Source organism: Drosophila miranda (assembly GCF_003369915.1).
Source record: "Drosophila miranda strain MSH22 chromosome Y unlocalized genomic scaffold, D.miranda_PacBio2.1 Contig_Y2_pilon, whole genome shotgun sequence".
NCBI lineage: Eukaryota > Metazoa > Arthropoda > Insecta > Diptera > Drosophilidae > Drosophila > Drosophila miranda.
Genome location: NW_022881614.1, coordinates 8,289,499 through 8,300,708, shown reverse-complemented (window position 1 = coordinate 8,300,708; position 11,210 = coordinate 8,289,499). Strand labels below are relative to the sequence as shown.

General features: G+C 48.4%; 1 protein-coding gene across 1 annotated transcript; it reads left to right on the top strand.

Moving 5' to 3' along the window:
- The first annotated feature begins 401 nt into the window (after positions 1-401).
- LOC108159176 lies at positions 402-5,289 on the top strand. The gene is given in 6 exon segments (XM_017292221.2): positions 402-831; positions 887-1,279; positions 1,333-3,559; positions 3,562-4,355; positions 4,419-4,666; positions 4,729-5,289. Coding segments are annotated over 6 exon segments (4,437 nt in total). The 5' UTR covers positions 402-504; the 3' UTR covers positions 5,177-5,289.
- The last annotated feature ends 5,921 nt before the right edge of the window (positions 5,290-11,210 follow it).

The window sequence follows — 11,210 nt, the reverse complement described above, 5'->3', positions numbered from 1 at the left end:
AATGAATTTCACCGTTATGCGGAGAGGTATTTTAGATTATCGCTCCGTTTAGTCGATAGGGGAATGGAGGAGCTTTATTGCTTCATTGACGTAAAAATAGCTCCTCATAAATTGAGTGTCATTTATTTGCTCTAAATGCATTCGTTTTTCTTTTATTTTTTGTTTCAAAAGGAATACCGGGAACAGTATTTTTGTACAATATCGAATCTACTATCGACAGTTCATGTTTTTACCAGCCCTACCATTTATTTCGGCGCATATATTTCATTTACAGTTGTGTCTGTCTGTCTGTTCCATTGTTTTATTTTCTCTTTATGCATTCGTTTTTCTTGAATTTTTTTATTTCGAACGGAATACCGGGCTTTAACCGAAAATATCGATAGATAGTTCATGTTTTTTGCCATCCCTAGCATTTATTTCGGCGCGTATATTTCATTTACAGTTGTGTCGGTCGTTCCATTTTTTTCTTGTTTTATTAGATTTGTTTTCGAATGAAAAACTAAGATGGACTTTGACACCGCAAAGGAAAACATCCAGCCTTTGGCCAGCGGTCGCAATGTGAGCTTGCTGCAGGCGTCCCTCGCCCAGGACCCCACACAAAGCCAGGAGCTGCTGGCGCAGCGCAAGCAAATGGAGAAGGACGTGCACACATACACTGGCAGTGATCCGCTGGAGCCGTGGTATACGTACATCTGCTGGATTGAGCAGAGCTATCCGGCGGGCGGCACCGGTTCTGGCCTGCAGACGGCCCTCTACCAATGCCTGGCCAAATTCGAGCAGGACGAGCGCTACAGACAGGACAGGCGGCTCATCAAGCTCTTCATCAAATTCGTAAGTTTGGCCAAGTTTTTGCCAGTTCATGGAGTAATTCTTTGTTGGGCTTCAGATGGAGAAGCAGGAGGATCAGATCGAGTGCTACCAGCAGCTGTACAACAGCGGAATCGGCACAATGCTGGCGGACTTGTACATTGCCTGGGCATACAGCTACGACCTGAGCGGCAACATGCGCAAGGCCGACGAGATCTTCCGCCTGGGCCTCTCCTGCCGGGCCGAACCGCTGGAAGAGTTGAAGGAGGCCCATCAGCATTTCAACTACGCGGTTGCTCAGCGCATGCTCTATTCCGATGATGAGGCCAATGCTGTGACCCAAGAGCTGAATAAGCGTCGTCTGGCGCTGCAGTCGCTGCATGGTCAACGGAAGAGAAGCAGCAACACCATCACAGTGGGCAGTGTACGCACTGGTGCAGCGGTCAAGAGCCAGATGCCGGGCGTGGTGCAGGTGAGTGGAGGTGCCTTCTACAGGAATGTCTGACTGCAATTGTTCTCCCACAAGCGGATGCTCCCAGCACAAGCCTCATGCGCAATGCCCTTCGCAATGTGGAGGTCTTCAACGATGAGAACACCGATTTCAATGTCCCGCCACCAGTCGAGCCGGAAGTGAAGTCCAGCTTACGTTCGATCATCGACGCGGCCCGTGGTCAGGATAATCTTAAGGAGCCGGTGGCTTGGAACAAGGCCCACGCCAAGCCTCACAAGCCTGGCAAGATCTTCGGCTGCAATGCCGCTCCAGACCTGGCCTTCGACATACACGTGGATGAACAAAAGCTGCCGCCCATCACCAACTACGAGTTTCCGCCCAACTTTGTGGCGAAAAATAAGCCGCAGGAGGCCTGGATAACGCCAGTAACCATTGAGGATGAGCCCAACACAAACGGCCTGCCGTGCTACCAGAAGTGCATGCTGTACCCGCGCCCCAACCTGGAGTTCTCCCCAGAGGAGTACCGCGCCTATTGCTTCCTGAAGCGTCGAGATCCCCAGCACGCATTCGTGCTGCGCAACGATGAGTGGTGGGGCACGGGCAACACCTTGAAGGGTGTGCGTCGCTATCCAAATTTTTCTAGTGTCTCCAAGCCGCAGCCGCTGGACGAGTTGGACAAGTACTACAAGCCGCCCCCTGTTCCGGGTCTGCAGGTCGTGTTTGACAAGCTCTACAACGACGAAGAGCAGCAGGAGTACCAGGCGGAGGAGCTCCTGGCGGCCAAGTGGCTGGAGAAGCGGAATGTTACGGTGCACGGCAGCTTTGACATGGAGGAGACTGTATGCCTGCCCGGCAATAAGATGCCGCGTCGCAAGAGCTTCTTCCCTCCGGCCCAGCAGGGTTCGTCCAGGAAATCCATGATGCCGCCACGTGTGTCCATGGTCCAGGAGGATGATGCCGTCGAACAGGAGACAGCTGCAGCTATAGCTTCAGTGCCTTCTCCTCCTCTAGTTGTACCGCAGCCGAAAATAGTGCCGATAGTGGAAATCTTTGAAGATTCGGATCCAACTCCCGTCCCCAAGGAAGATAAAGATAACTTTGCGATGCCTGCCCCACCGCTGCGCAAGATCGAGATATACCAAGATTCAGAAGATCCGATCCTGCCTTCGAACTTAAAACCCCCCAAAAGTGCCTTTTTCGATGCGGACGAGACCTGCTCTACACAAATGTTCAACATGTTCATCAAGAACCAGGCGGTGAGCACGCCCAAGGGCTCCCAAAAGCAGGCACCGGCGCGACAGTTTGGCACCATCCTCAAGGAGCTGCCTCCGGATCCTGAGGAAGCTGTTTCTCCGGCAGCTGCGGCAGTCGAGTCCCCAGGGGAGACCCGCTCGCCGAATCTGCGCAAGCAACTCTCGACGATATTGGAGACCTCGGAACACGGCACCCACAGCTCGGCGGCCACGACGACCAAGTCCACCATTACATCCTCATCCAGCTCTCCGGGATCTCACACGGCCGTGGCGCTCTCCAGCCGGAGTGCGAGTGAAGAGTGCACTCCAGCAGGAGCGCGCCTGCAGCGTTTGGGTGCCTCTGAGCTGTCCACAGTCGGCGAGGAGCCCGATCGTCAGTCTGGTGGGAACTTTTCGCGTCGCGAACTCTGGGAACCCAATGCTCCCAGCGTGCCGATGATGAAGTCCCTGCGCTTCCAGGAGGACAAAACCGAGACCATACCGAAGCCGCTTGCCCGCTTCCAGGAGGATAAAACTGAGACTCTGCCCAGGCTTCCGACTGTCATAGCGGAAGTTTCGCTCCATCAGCGATCGGCGGTTGCTGCCTCGAGCCTGGCCCCGCAATTGCCCACGCTGGACGACGAGGACGACTTGTGTGCGCTGTTTGTGCAAACGCCGCCAAAGTTTAAGACAATCGGCTATCCGTTGCAGGGAAATGCCGGCTCCAAGCGCATCTGCGATCAGACCACGCCAGATTTCTTCGGCAAGTCCATACGAGTGGCGCCGGATGCCAAGAGTTCCTTTGCGATGGCCAGTGGCAAACCGGCAGGCGCTCCCAGCATCAGCAAGCTGGCGGACTCGTTTATGACAGACCTCTCCTTTGTGGCGGAGACACAGCCTGTGCCAGTACAGTCCCTCTGCACGGAGATGGCGAAGCCGAAGCCAAAGGCCGCGGCCATGCAAAAGAAGTTTGAAATTTTTCTGGATGAGACCATGCCAGAGCCAGCCGCTCCTTCCAGTGCTGCTGCCCGACGCAGCAGATGCCATCACAGAACGATCCTGCCCACTTGATGGCTGATCTGAGCGTCTGTGCTCCACCGCTGCCCGTTCCAGCTGCGGCCTCTGTTTCTATGAGCAATCATCGCTCCTCTACTATTCTGAAGTTTCTTAGCGATTCTATGTCCAAATCCCTTAGGAAATCCCCCAAGAAGAGTGTACCCGGTGGGGACAAGCAGTCGGGCGACTTCTTTGAGCTGAATGTGGCCACAGAGATGTTTGCCACCAACATAAGCATGATCAGGAACTCGACGCTGTTGCCGCCACCTGTTGCTGTTCCGCCCAGGCTCGAACTGCCTAAAGCGGATGCGGATGCAAATGCAGATGAAGAGGCGGGAGAGATGAGCATCTACCATAAAACGACTCCATCGACCCCAAAGCAATCGAACCGTTCTTGGGGTCAGGCAGATTTTGAGATGCCGAAGAACAAAGAATTTGTCCATCCCAAGTCGTACGTGGATCAGTCAGTGCTGAACAGTACGATGGCCGACAGCAATTTGAATCCGTTCAATGTGGATCTGATCAACTCGCTGCTGGACTCCATCGACTTCTCCATGTACATTGAGAAGCTGCCCCATTGCCAGCTGGTTGGCACTGCCAAGCGACAGCATCCGGGCACGCAGCTGGAGGTGCACGGCGAGAAATTCGAGGTGGACAAGATCATTGGGAAGGGAGCCTACGGCTCGGTCTTCGTCGGACGGCACTGCAAGACGGGTAAAAAGGTGGCCGTGAAGCAGGAGCGACCCACAAACTACTGGGAGTTCTACATAGGCCTGGAGGTCCATAGTCGCCTCACCAGCGATCGAATGGTGAGTGGTGGAGAAGGTGAAACCTTGTTAGTTCCTTCCCTGATTTCCTACCACTTCTTACAGATCCCAGCCTTCATGCACATCGATTATGCCTTGGTGGGGAACAACTCCAGTGTCTACATATCGGAGTTCTCGGACTACGGCTCGCTAATCAACGTGTGCAATAAGATTAAGAAGCACACCAACAAGAACCTCGATGAGTATGTTGTGATGCACATAAGCTGCCAGCTGCTGGACATTGTGGATCATCTGCACGCCATGGGCATCATTCACGCGGACATCAAGCCGGATAACTTTCTGGTCATGAGACCGTAAGCGTCTTACTCTCGCATACTGCTTTCCCGCTTACTTACTACTCCTCCGCTCCCTGCAGGTTATGTGCGCAACCCAACGAGCTGAGCCTGCAGCTGATTGACTTTGGCGTGGCCATCGACACCAAGCTATTTCCGGCCAATCAGGCGTTTAATTATGTGCATCACGATGAATCGTTCAAGTGCATCGAAATGCGCACAAAGCGCCCCTGGACGTATCAGCTGGACTTGTTTGGTCTCGTGGGCGTCATGCATGTGCTGCTGTTTGGTCACTACATGGAGGTGGCCCAGCGGCAGCCGAGCAGCATCTGGATGCCCAAGACAGCCCTGCCGCGCTACTTCCAGCGTGAGACCTGGGAGACCATTTTCCGGGGACTTCTCAACGTTCGCGACTGCCGCACCATGCCCAATATGCAGCAGTTTCGCACGCTCCTCAAATCCGAGCTTGTCGAAAAAGAGAAATACGTGGCCGAGGCCATAGGAAAATTCAATATGATACTGCAGCGATAGGGATTTGTTGTGAATGTAGATGTACATGTAGGCCTATTCCGTATCCTCTCTTGTACATCTTTCCCGCCAATATAGTTAACTATAATTATAAGATTACATGGTTATGATATGAATCAGAGAGAGTTTTTGATGGGACCCAGCTGGGATCATTCTTCATTTTCTTGCTGGTGCCTTTCTAGGTGCCTTTTGTACCTCTGTCTTGCTGCTGCTCAACGACTACAGGTACGAATCACTTTTATGAATGTCCGACATATGCATACACTATTCATTTATGATCAGGCCGAATCCTTTATTTGACAAGAATGGCATTCCGGCATCTCTCCGCCGACACTTCCTTTGGGCAGCAACAACGAGTGCAAACCGCAGGGAAATGCTATTGTGCGTTCGCCAATGGCCGCTTTAGCGCAAATAAACAAAATAATTTCAACGCAATTAAGCGGTTGTTCGGTCAAACTCCTTTAAGGAACAAGTTTTCAAATGACCCTCGTAAAATAGAGAGCTACGCTCACTTTTTGTATTTACTCTCTGTTGGAGATGCGAAGCTTTTTTTGGCACCTATGTGTTTCAAAAATGAAAAGAGATTTCGGGTTAAACTTTATAATTCGTATTTAATCTTGGTGGCTTAGCGGAAGCCGATTGCTTGCTATTGCCAGATAAACTTTATGCGAGATCGATATGCAACCAATGCGCAGAGGGGTTAGCATAGAACTAAACTATAGACGACGCCGTTAGATCAAAGTGATTGCCGAAGTGGCGGCAGCAGATCAAAGTAGTTGCCGAAGTGGCGGCGGCAGAGAGCCCCTTTAGCGGGAGAGCGCAGCAGCTCTGCAGAACGTCAACGTTTTACAACATAGGCGGCTCTCTCTGCTCATACAATAATAATGTTAAAGTTACGGTTATTCTTCAGCGGCTGGCCCGAACACTCTCACCATAATTGTACAAAATTAAACAATGCATTCTCTCTCTTATGCCCAGTACTCAAGCACTAAGATTTGTATTAAATAGTTATTCCCTAATACTCAACTGGATCGATCGACTTTTCTCTTTGTTGTATAGACTTTGAATTAACATTAATGCGGAAAACGCTCCGTGTACAAACATTTTGGCGCCCAACGTGGGGCCTGTGTGTTATGTTAATTCTTCTGTGAACAATTAAACTAATCGCAATCTACAAAGGAAACAATTACAACATTCGCTCGTCTCGCAGCTGCAATCGAAAGTTCCGAAAGCCGTATCAGAATTGTTCGTCTAGATCGCGGGATCGTTGTCCTCGCCTTGCTCTCGCCGTTCTCGCTTAATTTTATCATTCGCTTGTCACCCACAACGCATTCAACGGCGTGCCTAGTCCAAGCTTTATGGCTAAAGTCTCTTCTAAATAGTATTAATCTTAAACTCGACAGACCCATTAAAATTTATGAAGACAACCAAGGCTGTATTAGCATTGCAAATAATCCCTCATGTCATAAAAGAGCAAAGCATATTGATATAAAATATCATTTTTCAAGAGAACAGATAGAAACTAATGAGATTTCTCTTGAGTATATTAATACAGACAGCCAACTTGCTGACATCTTCACGAAGCCACTACCTGCTGGAAGATTTGCGGAACTGCGGAACAATTTAGGACTACTACAAGAAGAATGATTCCAATTTTAGGAAAACATGAACATTATGCTTTATTAACAAATTTATTACATTAATTCATATTTAATTTTTTTTTGTTTATTTTTTTTTTTTGGTTTGAACCAAAAGAACCAATGAATTGTTAAAGTAATTTAATTTTATGTTAATCTAATTTTAAAGTGATCTGATCGGGTTTTTCTGGGTTTTCCCCGTATCCTTAGAGCAAATGCTAGATCACATAACACTTCCCAGAATGCACACCAACCACATTAGAATAACAATTGAATGTTACCTTTTTGATTTAATGATGAAAACATTTTTTTTTATTTTTATGATTTTGATGATTAATGTTATTTTTGAGGGGGGCGTGTTGGAATACGCCTATTCCCACATTCAAATAATAACATTAAATACTATTAAATAATACTATCGATATTCTAAGTATTATTATGTAAAGTTAGTCTGGTCACACTTGAAGTGTCCACTTCCTCTTTCCTTTCTGATCTCGAATCGAATGTACGTGGTACCGGTGTTGCAGTGAAAAAGTAATCAAGAAATACATAAATAATCTTTAAAGAAAAATATAACTTGGTACTGTCATTCGTTTACTAATTGTCATAGCTAGTTATCCAATAAGAACAAATACCCTTTCCGGCGCTGTTACTTTTGTTCCCTACATCCGCTGGAGATGAACTTAGTGTAAGAAAACCATGTGAAAGACCATCAAAAGTTTATATTTTGTGTGTTCCGGTCCAGGAAGAGTCCAGGAGAGAGGTGGTGTTGAAAATACTCAACTTTAAGGATGATTCAGACAGAAATGGCAATCAATAATCAACGTTTTATCTCAGATTCGAAGAGATCCTCTTTCGAGCTGGTTCAAGTGCCAGTCTGCTGGTGTAGACTGTGCCTCCTCTCCCCGAAAAGAACGATATTGAAAAGAAGTAAGCGGCGGGGAAAAGTTTCAAATTATTGTAGGGCATGAACATGACGCATCGCTGGTGAGGGAGCACATTGGTTTTTCAGTCGGGGAAAGTGGCCAGCCGAGGGGCGAAGCCCCCGCATACATTTCGTGCACATTTGGTGCACAGCACAGCCCCACACGACTCATGGCGCACAGTGCCGTCGATAAGCGAATGGAAAATCGTGTATAAATACAATTGATTGTCGGAACAAAGCATTAAAGCAAAGCTCTCGCGAAAGCTTTCGAATGGAATCCGCATCTGCCGCAAACTGATTGCAAAACTAAAAACTAATCCCCATCCGTGGTGGGTGGTTGGTGGGGGGCCAGGCCCCCGCAAATTGATAAATGCCATAATTAAAGAGGTGTTTTCGTTTGATGAAAAGCCAACATTCCAGATTCCAATCATCGATGCGCAGCGTTGAATAAATAAATAAACGATAGCGCACCAACGAAGTCGGATTAGACAGCTGCAATATCTACTATCTCTTATCGTTTGTATCGCCGCCATTTGGGAATGGTTCAAGCCGGGGAAGAACAAACAAATACGATGACAATAGATGGCAATGTTTCGCCCATGAGATACCCAATAAGTACCTCGGTTTTTGTAGCTCTTTGCATTCCTCTTATTCGTGACTCTGGCCGTAGTTGTTCTCTCTTTTCTCAAGGATCTTCTTCCATCAGATGATTCTATTTCATTAATAACACATCCCAACCTTAATTGGTTTGTGCCCCTCGATGAATGCATATGCCCATGTCCGATTCGAGTAGGGGGTGGTATCACAACAACTACCGTTATCAGAAATACACACATTTTATCAGCTACTCTTTTGCACTAAACACAAACACCCATACCAACACATATATACCGTACAGCCATACAAAAACATCTACATAGGAGTATACGAACGATTGAGTCACTCACCTGTGTGTCATTCAGTATCTCCAAGTGCTCTCCCTTGCGGAAGCTCAGATCCTCGTCGGTGCGGGCATCGTAGTCGTAGAGGGCGACAAATATCTTGGCATTCGCATTCGCAGGATCGCTCTCGGGTATCTGCGGCACGGGACGCACCTGCTCCGGCGGCTGGCCGATGGGCATGGCTATCTGCGGTACACCCACCACGCCAATCGCCGTGCCGGGATCCTCCAGCTTGATGCGATCGACATTTACTTTGTCCGTCTCCCCCTTCTGTGTGGTTAGACAGTTGCCCATGGTTGCGTTGCGGAGGAGGAGGAAGAGTGTGTTGCTATCTGCTTGTTGTTGCCCCTGTCACCTGTCTGTGGGTGCGTGCGTGCGTTTTCCGTGTTAAATGCAATGAATGGAAGCCAAATTACAGCTTGTTGCGATTACGTTTACTGTTACTTTCACTGCACCCGTACCCGTGCCCGTGCCCGCAGCAGTGCCCGTGCCCCTCGCGCCTTTTGTTTATTGTTTATTTGTTCGCTTGAGATCCAGCACTGGGTGTTGGCACTTATCGCTCCGCTCTCGCTCTCTCTTGGTCACTCTCTCGCTCTGTCTCCGTTCCTCTGCTTTGCGGTGCAACTCGGTGGCGACTCCCAGCTTGTAACTGTAATTGTATTCGTGTTTTCCTTTCGACGGATGGACCAACTAATTTAAATGCTTACACACACGACGGTCACCATGCATGTGTACGTATGTATTTTCTTACTTTTATCTACAATTGCACTCGTGTGTGTGTGCGTGTGCATGTGTATATGTGATGCTGGAGCTGGCTAGCACCAAAGGCTATACAATACCAAGATGTTGCATGAGCGACCAAAAAGCTGTTCTATGGCGGGTCCTAACATTAGGACCCAAAAGGACCATCAAAAGTTTATATTTTGTGTGTTCCGGTCCAGGAAGAGTCCAGGAGAGAGGTGGTGTTGAAAATACTCAACTTTAAGGATGATTCAGACAGAAATGGCAATCAATAATCAACGTTTTATCTCAGATTCGAAGAGATCCTCTTTCGAGCTGGTTCAAGTGCCAGTCTGCTGGTGTAGACTGTGCCTCCTCTCCCCGAAAAGAACGATATTTACGAGTCAAAAAAATTGGCGACATTGAAAAGAAGTGAGCGGCGGGGAAAAGTTTCAAATTATTGTAGGGCATGAACATGACGCATCGCTGGTGAGGGAGCACATTGGTTTTTCAGTCGGGGAAAGTGGCCAGCCGAGGGGCGAAGCCCCCGCATACATTTCGTGCACATTTGGTGCACAGCACAGCCCCACACGCCTCATGGCGCACAGTGCCGTCGATAAGCGAATGGAAAATCGTGTATAAATACAATTGATTGTCGGAACAAAGCATTAAAGCAAAGCTCTCGCGAAAGCTTTCGAATGGAATCCGCATCTGCCGCAAACTGATTGCAAAACTAAAAACTAATCCCCATCCGTGGTGGGTGGTTGGTGGGGGGCCAGGCCCCCGCAAATTGATAAATGCCATAATTAAAGAGGTGTTTTCGTTTGATGAAAAGCCAACATTCCAGATTCCAATCATCGATGCGCAGCGTTGAATAAATAAATAAACGATAGCGCACCAACGAAGTCGGATTAGACAGCTGCAATATCTACTATCTCTTATCGTTTGTATCGCCGCCATTTGGGAATGGTTCAAGCCGGGGAAGAACAAACAAATACGATGACAATAGATGGCAATGTTTCGCCCATGAGATACCCAATAAGTACCTCGTTTTTTGTAGCTCTTTGCATTCCTCTTATTCGTGACTCTGGCCGTAGTTGTTCTCTCTTTTCTCAAGGATCTTCTTCCATCAGATGATTCTATTTCATTAATAACACATCCCAACCTTAATTGGTTTGTGCCCCTCGATGAATGCATATGCCCATGTCCGATTCGAGTAGGGGGTGGTATCACAACAACTACCGTTATCAGAAATACACACATTTTATCAGCTACTCTTTTGCACTAAACACAAACACCCATACCAACACATATATACCGTACAGCCATACAAAAACATCTACATAGGAGTATACGAACGATTGAGTCACTCACCTGTGTGTCATTCAGTATCTCCAAGTGCTCTCCCTTGCGGAAGCTCAGATCCTCGTCGGTGCGGGCATCGTAGTCGTAGAGGGCGACAAATATCTTGGCATTCGCATTCGCAGGATCGCTCTCGGGTATCTGCGGCACGGGACGCACCTGCTCCGGCGGCTGGCCGATGGGCATGGCTATCTGCGGTACACCCACCACGCCAATCGCCGTGCCGGGATCCTCCAGCTTGATGCGATCGACATTTACTTTGTCCGTCTCCCCCTTCTGTGTGGTTAGACAGTTGCCCATGGTTGCGTTGCGGAGGAGGAGGAAGAGTGTGTTGCTATCTGCTTGTTGTTGCCCCTGTCCCCTGTCTGTGGGTGCGTGCGTGCGTTTTCCGTGTTAAATGCAATGAATGGAAGCCAAATTACAGCTTGTTGCGATTACGTTTACTGTTACTT